The sequence below is a fragment of the Trichogramma pretiosum genome, unplaced genomic scaffold (assembly GCF_000599845.2).
Source record: "Trichogramma pretiosum strain Unisexual culture from Peru unplaced genomic scaffold, Tpre_2.0 scaffold2, whole genome shotgun sequence".
In the NCBI taxonomy this organism is placed as follows: Eukaryota; Metazoa; Arthropoda; class Insecta; order Hymenoptera; family Trichogrammatidae; genus Trichogramma; species Trichogramma pretiosum.
In genome coordinates, this window is record NW_019641687.1 from 2,857,876 (window position 1) to 2,880,557 (window position 22,682).

The window sequence follows — 22,682 nt, forward strand, 5'->3', positions numbered from 1 at the left end:
CTGCTCCCTGCACGTACATGTATATCTACAACGCCGATCGCGCCGAGACTTTGCTTTTTCTATAAACATGTTTTATCGACAGCTCGAGACTCGCAGCTAGATTAGGATATGCGCGCATCGACAAAATCCAATTCCCGCGATGGACTTTTTCTGCCGTCGCGCGCGCTAATACAAACGCCAGCTGCGAGCGAGGAAATGAAGAAACAGGTCGAGCGTACTCTGCTTGTGTATCGCCGCGCCGCATCGCATATAGTACATACTACGCCTCTCAGGAGTGATAAGGTGAAAATTGCCATTTCTGTTGCTCATTTCTGAGCCTCGCGTCGGAAATGGTAATATTCTCTTTGAGCGAGACAAGGGCCAGAGAGAATAAACGCGCGTCGAAAGTTTTTAATTCCACGGGATAAGATGCACACGTGCTTAAAATTCCACCGAGTTGTATCGTAGCCGCGTGGAGGTCTCGGATCGCCGAGTTCGAAGGTTGCATCTTGCAGGACCTTGTGCAACGGAACGTGCTCCAAGCTACGTATAAACGACACTTTCTCGACTTTGGGATTAAAACGATCCAAAAGCAACTGCTGAAAGGCTGCATTTTCGAATTCAATCCGGAGCAACGATTCGAAATGAGGAAGAAAAAGCGAGCAAAGTAAATAGACAAATTGTTTCAGTTCGCTCGCAGCTCACGCCGAGTCAGGAGTTAAATGACCCGTTCGAAACTGTTATACATACAGTGGATGCGTTAATTACGCAAACGATTCTAGAGGAATCGATTTTCGCCGCGTCGTAGTAGGCTTTACATTCGCAAAGGAGAGGTCATCGGCCGTCTTTGCGCGAATTTCGTTTCTGTGCCTGTATGCAGAAGAAATGCATACGATGCCGTGATCCGAGCATATTAACGTAGTCGCGGCTGCCATGTAGTGCGCCGCTTGTCTCTTTTTTTATTCTTCAAATGCGAATGTGTGTTACTTTGCTTCGTTTTATTTTGCAGCGGATAAAGCTAATATAAGCCAGCTTGCATTTAGATTACCGAAGTAGGTTGATATCGCAGCGCTATGTGTGTGTCTAGTTTTTTCTTTCGTTTCCAAGTTGTCACGATTCCCTCTGTGCAAGTATTTGCTCGAGATTGTCAATAAATGCATTCGTGTCTTTTTCATTAGGTTCATCAACAAAGCGTAACGACTCGAGATCATTTCTATTTCATCCATCGTGTTTACACTCGCGTCCCGGACTCTTCTTTCCCCCCCAAGCACTTGTTTTCGTATCGCGTATCAAGAGGCCTCTCGAGTATATCTCGAATGTATCTATTACCATCCAGTCTAGCGCTGCCATATACATTACTAATCGAGCCAATTTACCCATCGACTTATTTATGAGGCCGATAGAGTTTTTGCCACTTTCAAAATAAGTCGTATTTCATCAAAAAAATGTGTCTTTGGTGCATAATATTTTCTAGCTCGAGGGCATGATAAAAAAAAGCGAGAGATATAAAGTATGCGGCCACGACACGTTCGGGTCACGTGCGATAAATTAAAGGACGATTTATCACGTCGCATAAAGCACCCGAGCAGAGATACACACAGCGCAGAAGCTCAGGGGCGCGTTTCGTTGTTTTATATAAACTGAAGCGACCGATAACAATCGTCCGACTTTGTCTCGAGTAGTATATGAAAAGTACCAACAGTCCTTCGCGTGTAAATCTTTGCTCGGCCTTCTCTCCCTTTTCTTTTATCCGCTTTTGTTGTGAATGTAAAAATACGTCTCTCGACGAGGTTGTGGACCTTACGTAACGCTCGCGCGACGCCACCAGCCTGTAAATGATTATACCGGAGTGGAGCTGCTCGGCGCTCCGTCAGACGTACACTTTGAAAACAATTCGGGCTATTTTTGACGTTATAAAATAGGCAGAGAAAATCAAGCGAATCTCGTCGATGCGGAGTTCGTGAAAGTTTAAATGCCCGCAGCTTTTTAGCGCATTCACCGACCCGACAAAAAATTTATCACGCTCATAAATGACAGACGGGACCTTGTTCGATACCGTCGCAAAAGTTTTTTTTTTATCGATGAAAATTTCGTCCGAAAAACAACAACAGCGGCAGCGCCACCGCGGCTGCTTTGGCATAATTCCTAAATAAACATGGATGCTTGTCTCTAAATTTGCCAAACTTGACCAATGTCACCTCTGATTCATTATTATGTAAATCAATTCTCGTCGTTCTCGGCGCAGAGCGCAAACTCGTCGTATTAATTTTAAATGCGGCTCTCTCGGTTAAAAAGCCAAGGTATATAGTCGAAAAGGGTAACGCGCACAGCCACCGAAGTGAGTTATTCGCTGCTTCCAAGTCCCATTTCGAATGTAATAAATTAAATAGATTGTGCAACAAAAAAAGGACTGGGAGAGCGTGCCAAAATATTGATTGCGAACTGGCTCGTTAGCTTCGCTCAAAAACTACCGCCGTCGCATATATTTCGGACTTTGAAAACTGCAGAACTGGCATGTGTATTGTATGTTCACGATAAAGCGGACACTTTTTCCGATCAAATTAAAAATAGTTAGCGACACAAAAATTATAAGTAAAATACACCAAATTAAAGGAAAATGTATGAATTTTACGATGGTGTACTGATATATGCGATAAAAAATCAAAATTTGACATTGTAAAGGTGAGAAATACAAAGTGAAAAAAAAATTTTCGAATTTAGGTTAAAAATTAATCATATCATAAAGTTAATTTTTTTCAACGGTGTTTTGACACGAAAAATTAATGAGAAATTGCAAAATTAGACGATAATAAATTTTTTTCGCTGACTTTGAAAAAAATATTTTATGCTACAGCGCGAAGAAGAAGACCCCCTTAGCAACGGCTGCCAACAACTGACTACTTGCCGTCCGAACAAGTCTTTTCTTTTTCTGACGCTGAAGTTCGGATAGTACAATTTTCATTTGGAATTCGTGAAATTCAGCAAAACCAGTAGATCAATTCGCCGTTGATTGAGTTTTTGAATCGATCCAGAAAAATACAAGTTTATCTACCAACGAATTGAGGGATAAATAATTTTTGATACAGTAGATTTGTCAACATAAGCTAACTCGTGCTCGTTTCGATGGTTTCGCACGACTCAGCTGACTAGATGGATCAATTCACCGTCGATTGAGTTTATAAATAAATCCACAAAATGTTTAATTTATCTGCCGTCGAATAAACGAGAAAAATGAAATTCATCTCCTTGGCGAGTCGATTTGAAAGAGCGTACGCCATTTCAAGCCTACAATGACGATTCCGCATGATTCGGCCCTCTTCATAGATCAAATCGCCGTTGAATGAGTTTTTGAGTTAACTCACTGAAAAGGAAAATTAATACAACACATAATCGAGAAAAATAAAAAATCTCGGTCTTGACAGTCGATATCTGCAGGCGCTTGTCACTTCGTGCCCGTCACGAAGGTTTCGCGCGATACAACCCTTTTGACCGATCAAATCGCCGTTGAATGAGTTTTTGAGTTAACTCACTGAAAAGGAAAATTAATACAGCAACACATTATCGAGAAAAATAAAAAATCTCGGTCTTGACAGTCGATATCTGCAGGCGCTTGTCACTTCGTGCCCGTCACGAAGGTTTCTCGCGATACAACTCTTTCAACCGATCAAAAGGCCGTTGAATGAGTTTTTGAATCAATCTAGCAAACTACATACTTATCTTCCATAGACTTGGAGAGATGAATTAAATTTTTATATTTTTTTGGTATATTTATTAGCGTTTAAGCTTGTCTATGTATTCAGTACTTTTCTTGGGAGTCTTTGTCCTATTTGTTTTCACTGAACGCCATATTTAGCAAACTTATGTAAAATTATGTTTGGTAGCTCTGGTGGCAAAGCAAGGACGTTGTATTAGAGTTCGAGTAGGTTTACAATTAATATTGAAAATGCAAAGGACAGTGGAGTCCAACATTTTATTGCAATAACTGAGTGTAAGAAATCATAATTTCTGAATTATGCGTTGTGTAATACCTAAATTTTATTACCCTTCTGACAGGTAAGTAGTAATTTTGTTTCAAATGAATCTTCCTGAAAAATGAAGTTAATCATAATGTAAGCGTGTATATTAATTGAGCATTGTTTATAACCAATAAAATAATCTGTTAGTTCATCGATATCTATTGTCTAGCAAGCTTTTTGCTTAACATAGTTTTGCATAAAAAATGCGCCTCAGACACTTCACACAGAAACAGATTCACACCTTGATGCACGAAAGTCTAGTTCGCTGTAATAATAAAGTTACCGAAGCTCGACGTGACTTTGCTCAGAAACATCCTCGCGTTCGACCAATTCCGAGTCGTAGCTCATTTTATAGGTATGATAATTTAAATATTAGTGATGTATTTCTTTATAATTTGTTGATCATCCGCTATAGGCTGATTGAAACATTAAATGAGCACGTCATTGTCGATCCTCCAAGAAAGCAACGGATTAAACCTGTTGTAAATGGCCCCCAACGTAGGAGAGTGTTAGCTACGCATCGAGCTAATACAAAAAGAAGCATTCGAACAATTTCTTGCCTAACTGGTGAGTTTATGAAAATTGATGTGCGCATCTAGTATAAGCCGACCACCCGATTATATTTTAAAATATTTCTTATTTTCTTTTATTTCTCTGTATGTAAACGAGTCCGTGATACGAAAAATTTTGCAAAAAATACAATAATGGCGCGTGGATCAAGCTTACGTGGACGGTGCTCTTATATCATGTAGTCAGTTTTACATTGTTATGAATTATTCAATAGATACACCGCCTACTTCAGTGTTCAACATTTTGAAATCGCACAAATTGAAATCTTTCAAACCGATTCCGGTTCAAAAACTCAGACAAACTGATTATGAAGCGAGAATTACTTTTTCCCAATGGGCTTTGGAATTTTTAGGTAAAGTAATTTTAAAATTCTATCATCAAATTTTTATAATTAATCAATAAATTCCTTATTGCAGATGAAAATGAAAATTTTTTCTCTCAGGTATGTTTTACCGATGAGAGCACATTCATTGATACTACATATAAGAATCAACAATTACGACGACAGTGGGCTCACGAAAATCCGCATTGGATCGACGAAAAAAAACATTTTCCAGGTTTTAAGGTAATTTATTTATTAATAAACTATAAAAATGTCTGAATAATTGATTTTTCGAATTTCCAGATAATGGTATGGATCGGAATTATTGGGGATCAGTTCGTCGGTCCGTTTTTTTTTCAAGGTAGTGTCAACTCGAGAATTTATGGAGAATTCATCAGAAGACACGCTATTCCGAGACTATTAGAGATTAACAGGAATGCGTGGTGGCTGCAAGATGGAGCTCCTGCTCACAGCAGTCGACAAGTGAGGGCTATCCTCAATCGACACTTCCCTGATCGTTGGGTTGGTAGAGGAGGACCAGTAGCCTGGGCTGCTCATTCGCCAGATTTCAATTTGTGCGACTATGGGTTTTGGGCAGATCTCAAACGACGTGTATACAAACGGGTAAATATACATAATTGTTTGGCTAATACGCATAATACATGAAAAATGTGTTTTAATCCATTCAATTGATGTACAATAGACGCCTCAAAATCAAGATGAGTTGATACAATTTATAGAAGAAGAATGTGAGCGTTACCCGAGGGAGTCCTTGATAAAAGCGGCTAGTCAGATGAGAAAAAGAGTGACGATCTGCTTACAGGAAAATGGAGGGCATTTCCAGCATTTGTTAAAAACTCGCCGAGGACAAAATGCTTAAATTTTCTATTATGTATTTGCGAGAATTATATGTAGTATGTTTGTTATTTAGTATTTTTAATTCCGAAATAAAAAATAATTTTATTATAAAGCATTTAATTGGATCTGCATGCTCGATAAACACAAAAAGCTCAACATGGTACAAGAGTAAGGTATGAGTACGTCTACAAGCGCTGGAAGACTTCCTGTCGTACACGAGGCCGGCCTCTTGGCGACGAGTCGTTCACCGAGCGCTGGAAGAAAGTCATCGTCGTAGATACGTTATTAATACTTGCTAAAAATCTTCCGAATATGAGGAAGTGATTGATTTTTCCGTGAAACTCGCTAATAAAAAATAATTATGAAACCACATAATGGTTTTATAATTCCATTGATCATATGTACTTCATTTTACTTACTTCACATCAATTTGGTTGGTATAGTGTGTTCGTTATTCATTGTCAGTGTCTCTTTCTGATAGAAATATTGTGCATTAATCATGAGCCATCAAAGTATTTTTGATTCGTCCTATTTTGCTAAGAAACTGGACAAATTCCTTATTTTTCGAAGTGTTTTATCGAACGAGAATAAAAAAATGAAAGAACGACAAAAAGAGTTTAAATTAAACTCCCTTGAAAGTTGTTTGAAAATAGTGGCTGCGGCGTTTAACCTGAAACGAAATCATCAACACGTTGTTGCTACCAAAGTATTGGATTTTATTTCTCGGTTTGATTCAGTCGACAACTTTTTAAAATTTGATTTATTTGAATTTTCTCCGACTTTTACGATCATTTATTTTTGTTTGTTGTGAGTATTTTCATGATTATTTTCATTTAAATTCTTCATCCGCCAAAGTCATCATAATTATCAATGAATTTTTTAATTTCCAGAAATAAAATTATTGACTTCGAAAATATTCAAGTTTTGTCAACTTATTCTCTGGAAAAAGCTCGAGATATCGTAGAGAATATCACAGGCCTCGACTTGGATATATCCGACCCGCGAGTAACATACCTCCGCCAGGCTTTACGAAAAGAGAGCCTCAACAACCCCAAAGTTCCAAGACTGATGAGAAGGGAGGTAGGAAAAACTCTCCGAAAGTACACGGCCAGGAATGAGCTGACGGAAAATATTGCGAAAAATGTCAAAAAAATGTTGTAAGTTTTCCACAAAAATTTAAGAAACGACATAGTTATTTAAACGATTTTTTTATCAGAGGCAAATACGCTCCAAAATTGAGTCAAACTCACCGTGTAGCTGACGAGGAATTGGAAACGACTTCTAATGAGTACGTAAATAAAAATTGAACACAAGAAAAATTTTTTTCTCCATATCTATTAAATTTGAACGTTATATTTCTTACAGATCACCAGCAGCGAATATAATGAAAAGCAGAAGGTCAACATACGCGTTGAGATCAAAAAAATGAAAAATTATGTAATCCATTTAAATGTAGGATGAATAATAATTAAAAATAAACTTGTCATTGCATATAATACAAAAAAAAGTCTCAACGCCGCTCGAATTGGTCAACAATAGCTCCCTGAAGACAAGAGATCCTGTGTCGCCTATAAGATTACTGTTGTCAGCAAAGCCTGCCTGAAAAGCAACAAGAGTTCACCGACTGCTGGAAGACTACCAGTCGTACAGCGCTCGATGAACGACTCGTCACCAAGAGGCCGGCCTCGTGTACGTCGAGAAGTCTTCGAGCGCTGGTTAAAAGACTCGTCGCCAAGAGGCCGGCCTCGTGTACGACTGGAAGTCTTCCAGCACTCGTAATGTGTCCAGCACTCGTTCTCGATAATGTGTTGCCGTATTCTTTTTCCTTTTCTGTGAATTAACTCGAAAACTCATTCAACGGTGATTTGATCGGTCAAAAGGGTTGTATCGCGAGAAACCTTCGTGACGGGCACGAAATGACAAGCGCCTGCAGATATCGACTGTCCAGACCGAGATTTTTTATTTTTCTCGATAATGTGTTGCTGTATCAATTTTCTTTTCCTGTGAATTAACTCAAAAACTCATTCAACGGCCTTTTGATCGGTCAAAAGGGTTGTATCGCGAGAAACCTTCGTGACGGGCACGAAATGACAAGCGCCTGCAGATATCGACTGTCAAGACCGATATTTTTTATTTTTTTCGATAATGTGTTGTTGTATTAATTTTCCTTTTCAGTGAGTTAACTCAAAAACTCATTCAACGGCGATTTGATCTATGAAGAGGGCCGAATCATGCGGAATCGTCATTGCAGGCTTGAAATGGCGTACGCTCTTTCAAATCGACTCGCCAAGGAGATGAATTTTATTTTTCTGGTTTATTCGACGGCAGATAAATTAAAAATTTTGTGGATTTATTTATAAACTCAATCGACGGTGAATTGATCCATCTAGTCAGCTGAGTCGTGCGAAACCATCGGAATGAGCACGAGTTAGCTTATGTTGACAAATCTACTGTATCAAAAATTATTTATCCCTCAATTCGTTGGTAGATAAACTTGTAATTTTGTGGATCGATTCAAAAATTCAATCAACGGCGAATTGATCTACTGGTTTTGCTAAATTTCACGAATTCCAAATGAAAATTGTACTGTCCGAACTTCAACGTCAGAAAAAGAAAAGACTTGTTCGAACGGCAAGTAGTCAATTGTTGGCAGTCGTTGCTAAGGGGGTCTTCTTCTTCGCGCTGTAGCATAAAATATTTTTTTTAAAGTCAGCGAAAAAAATTTATTTTCGTCTAATTTTGCAATTTCTCATTAATTTTTCGTGTCAAAACACCGTTGAAAAAAATTAACTTTATGATATGATTCATTTTTAACCTAAATTCGAAAATTTTTTTTTCACTTTGTATTTCTCACCTTTACAATGTCAAATTTTGATTTTTTATCGCATATATCAGTACACCATCGTAAAATTCATACATTTTCCTTTAATTTGGTGTATTTTACTTATAATTTTTGTGTCGCTAACTATTTTTAATTTGATCGGAAAAAGTGTCCGCTTTATCGTGAACATACAATATATGAACGTGTAGCAGAAAGTAGACATTCCCAGGAGAGAGAGAGAGTAAAATGTCGAGAGCAAATTTCGAATAACTGCAAAGCTCCGCCCCGACCGCTCACCGTCATAACACGTAGCAGGCCGATCGATTCGGAAACTTTGCGAAATATTCGGCTGGCTCCCTTTTGTTCTTCGCGACGCATACCCAATCTTTGTTGCAGCGTACATTTGATTACTGCATCGGGTAATGTATACGTGGCAGATTCACTCGAAAGTTAACTTCTCAAAGTCCAAGTATCAAGCGAAAACAATAGCTACTCAGGATCGATACAGAGTCGCGTGTGATACACTTGCGACAGAACGACGACGACGACGACGAGAAGATACAGACGATGCTAGATAACAAACATCGAAGGTGACTAATCGAGAGATACGATACGTCTCGCGCGACCGTATACAATAGTTTTTCGAGTGCCTCCGACTCGATTATGTTTGCTTTAATGTCAAACGAGAATGCAAAAACGTCACCCGAATTACGATAATAATGAGCTCGGGCCGTCCTCGACAGGCACTCTTTTGTTCATATCGCTCGTAGCCTCCTTCAGAGTACAGAGCCGCGCACGGCTGCATGCGCGCACTCGACGAGAATCTGATAAATTTCGCAACGCTAACCCTTTGAGCTTGCGGAGGCACAGACGAGAAAAGCTACTTCAATTCCATCTGCCGAGCATCTCGAGTGGGCTTACATCCGTCGTACTTACTGTGCACGATGTATATTAAGTATACGCAAATGGAAAAAGGAAACTCACGATTTTATGATGCAAGTGCTGCAGCTCGCGCTCCGTTACTTTTCTGCGCGACATCTCCCTCTGCTCGCGTCGGTACTGGCTGTACTTGTCGAAGAGATACATGCCGGGCATGGCCAAGGCGACGAGGGGCTTCATGAGGCCGTTGCGGGAGGAAAACGAGCCCGCCCGAGGCCGAGCTTCCGGCGGCTCGTCCAGCTCTTCCGGCGGTGCCGGCTCTATGGCCAGCTCGGCCAGTGCCGCCTCGGGATTGGCCATCGCCGCGGCCGTCGTCGCTGCTGCTGCTGGCATCACGATGTCTGCGATCTGCAACCGAACAAACAACCAGATTATTACACTCTGATAATTGTCAGCTATATTATGTAAGTAAAGTCGCAATGTGTGTCGCGAGAGGAAAAACTTTTCCACGATCCAAATTCCGAGTCCCAGTGCGATAGCTTCGAGTCTTATCTTGTCTCTCGGTTTACGCGGTATAAGCAAAAAAAAACCAATTTCTCGGCAAAAGCGCAGCAGCGGAACTTTTGCCCCTTTGCGCGAGTATATAAATCAAAATTTCTGCTATCCCAAGCGTGTCGTCGCCGTTCAGTCGGGCCCGCGTCGCGACAAAAGAAAACAGCTTATAATTTTGAATTTCTATACATGTGGGTGTTTCGGGTATTTCTTTCCTTATCACGAACACAGGAAAGCGATACATATAGCAAGGCGCGCCGAGCTGCAGAAGCGGGAAATAATATAGCGTTTCGGCGGCCCGTTGCTTGGCTCGTACTACTGCAACCGACGCACTATTGGGAATCGATTACCCTCCTCGCCGACCTTATCTCTCCCACTTTTCTTTCTCGGCTCTTTTATTTCATTTTTTACAACGTCTCTCTCTCTCTCTCTCTTCATCACGGCTGCTAATAATCTTTTCTTCTCGGTGGATTTACCGATGTAATCTTTCATATAGGCTTTCGATATATTGGCTACGACGTCTATACACGTCAGTGGAACGACTCCGCCGTTGAAATTTCCACAAAGTCATATTTCAGAATAGAATTTATAATTATATTTGCATAACACTGCTCAAGGTATTTCTCTGGCTCCCAGAGCTTAGTTTCTCCTTTAATAAACTCAGGGCGCTGGAATGTGCGCGGCGCATCTTTGTATAAATATATACGCTGTTCTCTTTCTCTCTCTCTCTCTCTCTCTGTCTCTCGCGCCGTCCCTGGAGGTGATTTAGTTTATTGTTCGCTCCGGCAAATGAAATAAAAAGGCGTACGAAAATCTAATTCGCTGACAATTAAAACGCGCAGTTAATTAAGAGTTGCTTTAATGATCGGATATAATGTGTATTCTCGGGCGCCTCGGAGAGCTCGCAGGAAAATAGCAACCAAGAGTCGCAGCTCGCTTTTCGGTTTGCTTTATCGCCCATGCGAGATTGTGTAATTAATTAGCAAACGTGTATGCACCCTCGAGATTTATCGTCGATGATCTTCCAAAATAAATACCTACAACGTAACTCGTGCATACATCTCTGTATACGCGAGAGTATGTGTATCTGCTTTTTTTACAGCCGATACTTTGCGAAAAGCCCAAGTTGCGTGCGTGGGATAATAAAAGCTCTGGAGTCCGGCTACCACTAGTAGTGTAGTTGTAAGAAGTTACTCGCGAAACTGCGGCTCGTAAATTACTTTAAAAATGCATGTAGGCACACTTTTAGCGTACGTGATCTTATGCTCATATCGGCAAATTTAGAAATTAACCCTTTTTCTTTATTTTTTTCTCCCTCTTTCAGCCGAAATAGTTGTTAGGATCGTAAAAAATGAATAAGAGGCTTTGCATAAACTCACATCGGCATTACAGGTAAACAAGAAATTGAGCTTTTAGAGAGAAAAAAAAATTTCTGTGCTCGAGCTTGCGGGCTCGTACTCGTGTGTGTGTGTGTGTGTGTACGTTGCCTATAATACACTTACATCGCGCGGCACAATATCCGATCCACGAGGTCGAGATAAGCATCTGAAAATTAAAATACTTAAGTTTAATGAAGATTAACGAGTTGGCGATAAGACGTGGTTTCGCGCTCGTTGCTCGGCATAATGCGCCACTCGCCAGTAGTAGTACTACTACACACGTACACGTGTTCGGTAGTAAGTAAAAAATGTAGAGCAAACACGACGTTCGATGCTCGCGTTGGCGAAATTTTACGCAACCTATCGTTGATCAATTGCTGACGTTCGGTCGGCTATATATATGCGGCACCGACACGCTGTACTAGCCCCAGCTGTAGCACACACACACACGCACACACATATAGCAAAGGTAGGTAGGTGTGTATGAGTGTGTACTCGGACAGTTCGTTAACCGCAGGGCGCGAGGCATTTCTACATTTAGAACCCACAAGTAGCTCTGGCTGGCTGGTGTGCGTACCGTGCGGCCTTGTCTAGCCTCTCCGCGCGTGACCCGTACGTATAGGTGCGTGTGCACGTGTGTGTATATATCTGCAATATACATATGCACTACAATAGAGTACTTGGCCGCGTAGTACGACGAACGTAACAAACGCATAGAGGGAAATAAATGAAACGGAAGAGAGACAGAGTAGAGAAACGTATCGCGCGCAAAATACACCGTAAAAGTCGTTTTACGACGGAGCCTCGAGTAGCTCGCGGAGCTCGGCGTTTACACGTTGCCTGGATGTATGATGCACGAGTAGCGTATCCTACAGCAGATACATCTCACGCAGGCAGCTACACAAACTCGGCATACAGTCTATATGTAAATATATGAACAACGTTACGCACACACTTTGAGGGATTTTATATGTACCACATAATACGGGCTTTAGTTCGGTCGCGTACACGAGAGCGAGTGAGAGAGAGAGAGAGAGAGAGAGCCGCGCGTCGACGCGTTTTCCGAGACATTTCTTTTACGATTCGAGCGTGAGCGATCGTTTGCTTAGGCGTCGCACAATGAGCTCGCGCTGCCTGCATTTTTCCCGTACGACGATCTATCGCCTACTGCGTCTTCCTTTATGTATCGGGCCGTAAACATTTTTTATCGAAATAAGCTGGTCAAGCGAGACTTTCGGGGCTCTAGCTGCGTTTTATGCGCGCGAAGAATGCGATCACGTATACAGAGCTGCGAAAGATATCGAGACCGAGTTTGTTGTAGAAAAAAAAACAAACAAACATACATACCTACAAGCGACTGGCAGCCAATAGAAAAAAAAAACAGAAAAAGAAAAGATGCCAATTAAACCTTGTAGCGATAAATAGTGGTTATTTTTATCGAGTCCAGAGTAATTTAATGTCCCGCTGTTCTTTTCATAATATATAAAAACCTCTCATTGGCCCAAGATGTGTATTATAGCTCTCCTTCACATATTTTCTATCTGGGTAACATAGCCCCTATCTCGGTTAGAGCGACTCTATAGATTCGCCGCCGTCGTGTATAGATTGTGCCGCGTGCGATATACACGTATAGACAAATCAGCAGCAGCGGGCGTGTATGCTCTAAAAAGGAAAAAAAAAAGAAAGAATATCGATGTCTGCGTAGCGGCCAACCGATGCAAATCGTTACGTAACACACCCACACACGGGCACGCACACATCACGGCGAGGCGTTATCTCGATTCATCGATTCGAATAGCACGAAAATTGACAAAATTAAACTACTGCTTATTCAAAGGCTGCGCGAGATCCCTATCGGCGAGATTACGTCGCGTATACGTTACGGCGGCGGGGTGTATCGCCTTGAAACGTCGTAGGGCCGTTAATGGCGAAGGACGACGATATCGTTAATTCACACGTGCATTTTTTTTCGACGCGATTATCATTTTTCCTCGCTGGTTGGCGATCGATTGGATAATATTCGTGAGTCGGGGTACTTTGAGGGGCGCGCGAGATATGTGTGTGTGGCGTCGGCGGCGGCGGCAGTGGCTTGAATGAGGTAATTATACACGAGAATGAAGAAACGATAAGGTGCGATACGCGGGGGCAATTTTGACGTTTGAACTTGGCTAAAAGTTGGAGCCAACGTATCGTTTTTCGTTTATCATTTCACCGTTCGTATATATACCAAAAATAAGCGCATTGATTTGTAGATTCTACGTGCAGCGAGAGTTATATCTCGCGTGCCGCGAAAAAAACACACATACACGGAAGAAAAGGAAATCGTTTTGCACGCAGAAACATTTGAGTTATTCGCTATTCGCGATTGGCGTGTATTTATGTCTGTCAAATGACGTCGTCGAGAGACACTTTGTAATAAAAAAAAAAAAAAAAAAAAAAGAAAGGAAAACTGGCAACGCAAATTTCGCGTGCACCAAACTGATTTACGCGTAAAAACAAGTAGTAGGCGGCCCGGCCCTTTGAGTGCTGCCGAGCGAGTCAGGCGAAGAAGGTCGCAACGATAAAGAGATAGAGCGAGCTGCCTTCGTGGGACGCGATGTGCCTCGCAAACGTATGCACCGTGCGGAATATAGGATGGAAGAGCTTCCGTGACAAGTACATAATGTGTGCTCCGAAAAAAGTACAAAGTGGAAATGGAATCGATAGAGGCGACGAGCCGTACACGGAAATAAAAAGTCGCGATAACGTCGCAGCGTATCCCGAGGACGAAAAGAGCTGCTCCCTGTAACGTAGGCGAGCGAGCTATATCGAGTATATCGAGAAAAAAAAGCCGAGAGCACACTCCAGGGTCTCTGGATAATTAGCTTTGGTGCGTAATTACTCGAGGCGTGTGGCGGCTGCTCTCGAGGGCTGTTTCCGATTTCATTAGCATATTATCGACAGTCGTCGTCGTCGTCGTCGTTGTCGCGCCCACTGCCAGAAACACGCGCAACGTAGTAGCAGTAGTAATACTCGCTGCTGCTGCTGCTGCTGCTGATCAGTCGTTTTCTGCGGCTTTAGCCGCGATACATGCTTATTCATGAGCTGACATCGGCACGCATGCATGTACATATACATTCGTTATCGCCCTTTGCTTCTGTACGACTATGCACATGGCTGCATAAACGTATTCATTAATCCATATGTAGGCGCCGAGAGATGAAACAATTGCTCCGTGCGCCTTTGTCGTGCAAATCGCTCGTCTGTGTCTCCGAGTGTATTTGTGCTTTCGTCGACTCGAGGCAAAGCCAATCGAGCATTCGATATAAAAAATTTTTTTTTCCCGATACACGCTCGAGTGGTAGCTAGCTACACACATGCAAGCTGGCGGCTGCGACAACGCCGGAAGGCTACTGCGGTGCGCCGAAAAGCGCGCAAAAAACTATAGCGATGTAGCTAGTCGTGAAAAACTATCCGCCAGAAATAAAAGTTTATCGCGCATCGGGATTTTTTTCGCTACGATACTTGCAGCCGAGTTCTTGCCAGAGCTAGAGATTTTTCCAGTTGGATCAAGCGAGAAAAAATTTTGAATACGAGGTAATATTTTTTTACTCACAGGCGGTTGCAACGAGCAGCAGTACAATAGAAGCGAGTCCTTGGTACCTTTGGCCGTGGAAGAAGCGAGTACGAAAACGCTTTATCCTGCCTGGAAATAATAACCGCGCACTCTTTTTGTTTGCACTCACTCGTGGACTTTTTAGCGAAAAAAAAATTGTCCGCCGCTGTCAAGGAGGCTAGAGCAGCGAAACGACGAAATTCGCCTCGCGTAGGGTCTAGCGTAGGAAAAAGGCGCGATAAAGTGCAGTTGCCGGCGTGGTGGCCGGGCAGCCACTGAGACACATCGAGAGTGCGAGAGCAGAGCGGAGCGTGGAAGCATCAGCCGGTGGCCTCGCAGCGATCGATAACAGCCCCCTGTGCAGCGGAGGAGGCACCAACAAGAGCCAGCAGCAGCAACGACGGAGAAGGTGAGTGCGAGAGGTCGCTACTACTCCCTTTTTCAGCTCTCTCTCCCTCTCTCTCTCTCTCTCTCTCTCTCTCTGGTTTTTCTTCCAAAAATTTATTATTCTTGGGCTACGCTTCGTACGCGACCAATCGATATAGCTCATAACGGAAGAATGCGGAGAATTTTCGTGGCCAGCACAGGATCAGTATACAGGAGCAGCGTAGAGCCGAGCTCTGGCTTAGCGCGGCTCGTGAACGGCCACCCACGCAAATATCCCGGCCGAAGATGCAGCATTGGGAGCTTGAATCTGCCTACTCGCGCGCATAGGCCGAGTTCGGGCAACCAGGCTGCGTAGACTGTAGAGTACTGTATAAGCTATATACATGGAAGCAGCTATAGTTGCCCATTGAACGCGTGCTCGGCGGCGCACGTTGCGCCGTTTTTCGCGTGTGCGACGACGTTTGACCCGATTTGGTCCAGGCGCAGTACAGTGAGCGGCCGAGAGTAGAGTAGAGTTTAACGCTACTACCTCTACTACCTATGTATAGGTGCTGTGTCGGGTGACGTCACGCGTAGTTCGCGTCGGCGGCGAATCGATGCGCCGCGAGCACACACAGTCCTTACACACATCTGCATGTAGGTATACCTATATATAACGTACAACACGACGATCGTGACAGGGACTGCATGTGCATACGTATATACGTATATATTGGCTCGACACACAGAGCGAGAAATAAAGCGGGGTGCATTGGTACCGCCACGAGCTATAGCCTATATATATATGTGCTAGCTATCTGGCATAAGCGCCGTAGCGACGTAGGCCCGATACGCATCGGCCTAAGCGTGTGCAGCAAATGCCTTTGATATACAAGTCCGATCGATCCGCAGACACGATTGGCTGCCAAGATTAAGAGCGTATAATAAGTTACCCGATCGTTTCGCCTATTCCGCGCGAAGATTATATTTTTCGACGTCGCGAGTAGCTGCACGTAGGTAGAATAGGTACACGTGTGTGCCGCCGCCGCCGCCGCGACGTCGGATCACGCGATCGGAAATTCCGACGTACAGCCGACGGGGGGCAACCAACGCCAGAGCGAATGTACAAATATAGCTGTATTACATAGGAGCTCGTGGAGTATACGGGAGCTTTTGTAATTTCAGGGACTCGACGCAAGTTCGTATATGAGTACGCGATAAGGATGAGCGAAAAAAGCGCCAAAGTAGAGATGATCGCTTTCATTGAACCAATAAGCTATGAGCCATGAGGGAAATAGCTGCGGCTTGGCCTTGCGAAATTCACTCTGCGCTTTGATCTATTGATAAGATAAATTTAGCATTTCTAAAGCTTCTTATGAGGGGCTCATCCTCGCTCGCTCTGGCGACTATTCGTTTTTCGTTTGTTGCCGTTCTATTATATCATGTGCAGAGAGACGTTGTTGGAGCTAAATTGCATTTCTAAAATCTAGGACGTCCTCGAACACACACGTGTGTATGATTAATGAGCAGCTCGAGCAAATTGTTCCTTCGCGTCAACATATATATAAATAATTTTACATATAGCGAGGTGCAGCTTGCGATCCTCCTCCTCCTCTTGCGACCGATTGAAATTCGCTATTTGCTCGAGGCACATACAACTCCATTGTACATTCAGCGACTGCGGGCGAGAGCTAGCCAGCCAGGCAGGCAGGCAGGGAAAAAAATCGCGCAATGCGCGCCCGGAGATAAACGAACCAGCCGAGCTTTTGTGCATATATAGCTGTGCTACTCGTCACATCGAGATCGATGTACGAATATAAGCAGCAGCAGCAGCAGCAGCAGCAGCAGCCCGCGCCAGCGACGAGAGATGGATGCAGCAGCTCGCGCTCCTGCCGCGGTGACGTCAGTCAACTGAGAGCTGTGACGTCACTGGCTATCGATCCCCTCCGAGTACAGAGAGCCAATGTGACTTGGTACGTATACGCGCGAGCCTCTCTGTGCGAGGGATGCTGCGGCTGCGGCTCTCTCGGATTTTCGGTGATTTTTCGACTCTTTTCTCTCTATTTTTTTTTGCTTTCTCCTTTGCTTTTTGAGGTCGAGGTTGAACTTTCAATAGCAAACTAGACGCAATTGTGTTTATATTTTAAATCAGACCGTTGACTGCAGCTGCTGACGTCGTTTCAAGAGACGGACATGCGAATGAGGGGGAGGAACAGTATGTACGATTGCTAACGATTGCTTCGATTGAATTTACGTATTTGAAGAAAAAACATGACTTTTTTTTACCTGTACCAGATTGAATAATTTTTCTTTAGCTCGCATCGAAAAAATTAAAAAGCTACGTTAGGCTTAGCACTTGTTCGTTTTTCATTGAAAAGAAAATCTGGCTTTTATACCGAGAGGGCAAAATTGTAAAGAAAAAAGCCCGAGCAAGTATTATTCTAGCGAACATTGATATCTTAACTTGGAACAACGTTCAGAGACCATTTGCTCAAGGTTCAACATTCTCATTTTGAGTCTGAAACAGGGTCGAGGAGGTGATCGACGAAGAAACTAGCTTTAAGAGCAATTCGAGCAATGCATACGTATTTAAACTATCTCGACCCAGAGTTAATTTACAGACTCTCTCGTGCCTTATTCGAAAGTAGGATATAGTTTGAAATTTTCTACCAAAAAATGGCTTCCATCGATCATTTGGCTTGATATTTTGTCGGTTGGAAAAATTTCCTGGCTCATGATAATGCTTACAGAGAAATGAGTGACTCGATCGTTTGCACTGCATCAAAGTTTAAGCCTTTGGCCGAACTCGAGCGCTCACTTCACGAACGAGTTTTTACGACTATAAATCAAGTTTTTCGCCAGGGGGTGACAGCCGCTTTATTTTTTCCTTTCATCGCTGCTGAAACCTGTACATTTTTTTACGATTCACTTTTGAACATGAAAGACCAAGTGAAACTGCAGCTATTTGTTTGTCGAATTGCAATTGGCAAGGGAAAAAAAAACGAAACAATAAAAGCGCAACACTTGCGTGATTTCTCCCGATAACCCGACTGAGAGTTTAAAAGTTGAAAAGTTCAAAAACCAAGAAAATTAATGCCACCGCGTACATTGGAAACACCATTTCCGCGCGAGCCAAACTTTTGCCGAGTTTCGTGTAAATTTCAAGTACTTCCCTAATTTGCTCTGCTTTTCATCCAAGATATGAGGATAATGGACTGTGCAAAAACCTTACACGTAGACATTTTTATCTGAATTAAAAATTCCATTACTGGAAATACAATTTTTTGTACGCGTGGAGTTGAAAAATTGGCCTTTCCTGAATAGAGCTTTTAGATCTATAATATGAAAATTGGATGACATGTAGTGATATATGAAATTACTTGCGGTAAAGAAAAATATTTATTCAATTACTTATTTTTTTTTATAAAAACATTTCACAATTCCTCGTACATATAACAAATGACAATTCTAAACAACGAATTACTAACAATTATTAATCATAAGCACCATAAGAGTTTGATACGTGAAAAAATTGCTAGATATTTTGAATATTTCTAATTAAAATGTTTTTATAAAGCTGTATTAGCTGAAGCAAATATCTCTTTACGTACACAGACATTACAATTTAAATACTCAATACTCAATTTTACTGAAGATATTTCACATGAAATATTCTTTTAAATTTAATGTAGTATTAATGATAACTTTTCTCACATTAACTGTACAAAAAAATAATAATAATGCAATCAGATGCATTATTTATAACGGAGAAAAAAAGTTTCATTCAATGCTCAAGTTAAAAAATTTTGATTGAAAATTAACGTTTCAATACTGATTTATTTTTGCGATGATCAAAAAATGTATGTAAAGTCAATCGTAATTACAGTTAACCATTACCACTAGACGGCGTGTACCTATATACCTTCAAATCTGCAAGCAATAAAGTGAATTTATAAATACAAGTCCAACCATTTTGAAGTGGTTATTATACAGATAAATCGATAATGAAACGTCGGTCATAAATTGTTATTTAAATATTTTTTCTTTTAAAGAGAATCTGCTAAAATTTGATAGCATTAGTAAGTCGGTAATGTCTGTTTCTACGTTCAAGCTCATGAAAAATTTAACTCTTAACTCCATCTTTCGGAATGAAACAACAATATTTTGCAAGTCCTCTATAAAACTTTTATTTTTTTTTAATATTTATGTTTTTATTAGTTATTTCAAGAAGGTTAATTATCAAGAGTCGTGAAATAAGTGTCGTGATGAAATAATTCAACTTAACGTGGAATTTAAAAATTAATAAATTCATACATTTTCAAACGACGGTAACAACAATTTCTGTTTCATTCGCACAGCAAAAACAAGATTGTGGCTCCATCTTTCGGAATGGAATACCTGACTTGGGAATTTTTCAATCAATTACTGTAAATTGGGTATCTAATGTAGTAACCGAATGTATAAAAAAGTATTGGGACCGATTGCTTTTTTACTCGAGGTTTGAATTTTTAAATTCTTTGACCAATCTCGTAAAATTTACAAAATTTCAATAACGTTAAAAACATTTTCCCGTATTGTTAGGCATAAAAATAACTTGCGCTAATGGTAATTGCCGTTGAGTAATTTTGCAATTGAACATAATATGTTTAGCATTAGACATGAGTCCACAGAGGCACTTGAATGTTCAGCGTCAATCTTGTAGCGAGTAGATGAGCTCGAGAGCTATAAATAAATTGTTCGCATCAGTCTATATGAGCCACAGTGGATCTCTCTCTCTCTGCTCGATATTCAAGAGATCGCGTATTACTTGTCGGTCTCGAGCTTTCCCATCTCGAAAAAGCCTCGTAAATTTTGCCAATATTATAACGCACCTTACGTATATAGCGCGCTCCTTTCGAAAATGTAGATAACTTATGTTACCCCTCTAGCGGTCGCTGCATTATGCATCGAAGGAAGCCGTTTTTTTTCTCCCATATCATTATTAAAATCGCAATCTTGGAAATTGCTGATTTTAATCGCAGCTCTCGCAAGGATTGTAGCGGCTCAACGAGCTCGATAATCCATTGCGTAATTCATCATAACTCGGGTGGGTAAATTAGACGATTGTAAGGACGGTTGTTGCACGCCTCGAGTGACAGAGGGAAGAGACGACGGGCAAGATTAATCGCGCACGGCCGAGCTGACCTCTTCACCTGAAAGTCCGCACTCCTGTCTAGTTTTTTTTCCTCTTCATTTGTCAAAGGTACACACGAGCTATATGTGTATGAGTGTGTGTGTTTGTGTGCATCGGTGCAGCCATGCGACATACGCACCTATCCAGCCTATAGTTGATCCGCATGTTTGCGAATACAACACGCATACATGTGCTCGTGGACGGCTCTCTCTCTCTCTCTGTGGCATTTCTAGGCGATTATGCACGGACAATGCGGCGCACTCGACTGTCTATTCTCCGCACCGAAGTCCATATATATGTACGTATGCGTGCAGGCAGGCCGCGGTAAAAATTGAACGAGCAGCGACCGCACGAGCGCGTAGAAAAATGTGCGCGCGAGGGGACTTTCTCTCTTTCTTTTCCGCGCGCGCACACGGGCATTATTTCGTGTGTGTACATAAGCATCATGGGCATCGCGATGGGCGACAGCGAGACGCGCCGAGATTATCTTCACGGGATGATTTTTCCTTCCTCGAATCCGTGCGCGCGGCGGATCGTTGTCACGACGCGAATTTCGCAACAGCTATATATACGGGAAGCAGCACATCCATAGACAACGAGGCGCGCGACCTTGCGCAGCTCTCAAATTCGTATAATAAAGGAACAACAGCGGAGCATTAGTTGTGTACGTGCGTGTACTTTCAACATTCCGATGACGCGATAACGAGTCGTTTTTTTTCTAACGATACTTCATCAAATTAAACAATTGCTCATCGTTTTTGACAAATCAGCGCTATCAAGTTTATAACACAGCGCGGCGCGAAAGCAGTTACAAAAAAAAAGACGCGTAAGTATTCTGCGGCGGAATCAATATGATTCAGCGGTCGTTGCTCCGGTGCAGTACACGCTATATATAAGAGAGAGATACGTACTGGTGCCTAGGCGCGCGCGCGCGAGCAGGCAGTTACTTAATTTTAAAGTCAAAAATTAGCATCTAGAAACACGCGCTCCGCTCTCGAGTATGTAGTATATATACGTACATACGAGTCGACTTTGCGCGTGAATCGCTCAATCTGCAGCACGCGCGAGCGAGCTAGCGAACGAGCGACTGGTTTGCAAAAAAATCCTCGCCTCGAGACTCGTATACGCTTATACGCGAAGCCGAATTCAATGAGCTACACGATCGCGAAAATTTAACCGTTAAGTGGAGAAAAAGCCGAATATTCGCTGCGAATGGAAAACGGATCTTTGGACGAATTTGCGAATAGATAAGTGGGCATTAACTGCACACTATACGTAATCGGCGTCTATACATAATAGTACGTGTATCGCGCCCTTTTCTCGCGATCGTGAGCAGCTCCAGCTGAAAACGGACGAAACAATTCTCTACAGTGCAGTACGTCTCGTGCTCGCGCCGCCAAGGTCCTTCACCCTTACGCTTATCGATCGCCTCCGAGTCCAATCTATATAGTATGTATGCTCACGCAAATCCACTACTAACCCGACTTCCTTCTCTCCTTTTCGTTCGTGTTCTTAGACTCGGGCACGAGTTTATATGGCCATATAATGCGCCTCGGCCGATACTCACACACACACATACACACTCGTGCCAAGTTATAATTCAGATAGTCATAGCTGATTTCACTAAATATAGCCTCATGCTTATACATATGCCTCGGCTGCGAATAAAATAATTGATCTATATGCGTGTGTATTATATGCTCATGAATATATTATTGTGCGCATTAACTAGTGAAAGTAAAAGTAACAAGTAAACAGGATAATACAAGTTTTCCGCGTAGAGCGCACACATATTGCATGTATACATGAATACACGTGTGTGGGTGAGCCTCTCGGAGGAGAGGCGTTCGTAAGTGTGCATAACGCGTATGTGCATACACTCACACACACACAGACAGACTCGAGGATTTTCTGCGAGATACTCTTGCAGGCCAAACGATGTGTGCGCGCCGCATAAATATTACGAGTCACGAGTGATCGAACAATAGGCGAGGATTGACTGTTGTTTTTGCTGTTACTACTACGTATGTACGAGGTAGAGCGCGCAGTACACCCGAGCGTATCTTCGCATGATGAAAATTCCGCGTAGGCGCACATGCGAGTTTCCACGAGTCCGATCATTATTACTCTTTTTCCCTAAACTCGCAAATATTACGCGTGTTAACGCGTACG

At 42.2% G+C, this 22,682-nt stretch overlaps 1 protein-coding gene across 1 annotated transcript in view; it reads right to left on the reverse strand.

Moving 5' to 3' along the window:
• Positions 1–15,231, reverse strand: part of LOC106659150 (platelet binding protein GspB) — a 30,751-nt gene extending 15,520 nt beyond the window's left edge. The window contains exons 1-2 of the mRNA XM_014381537.2: positions 14,972–15,231; positions 9,551–9,853 (exon numbers count right to left, since the gene is read on the reverse strand). Coding sequence (XP_014237023.1) covers positions 9,551–9,838 — 288 coding nt within the window. The 5' untranslated portion in view covers positions 9,839–9,853; positions 14,972–15,231. The remainder of the gene's footprint in view (positions 1–9,550; positions 9,854–14,971) is intronic.
• Between the last annotated feature and the right edge of the window lie 7,451 nt (positions 15,232–22,682).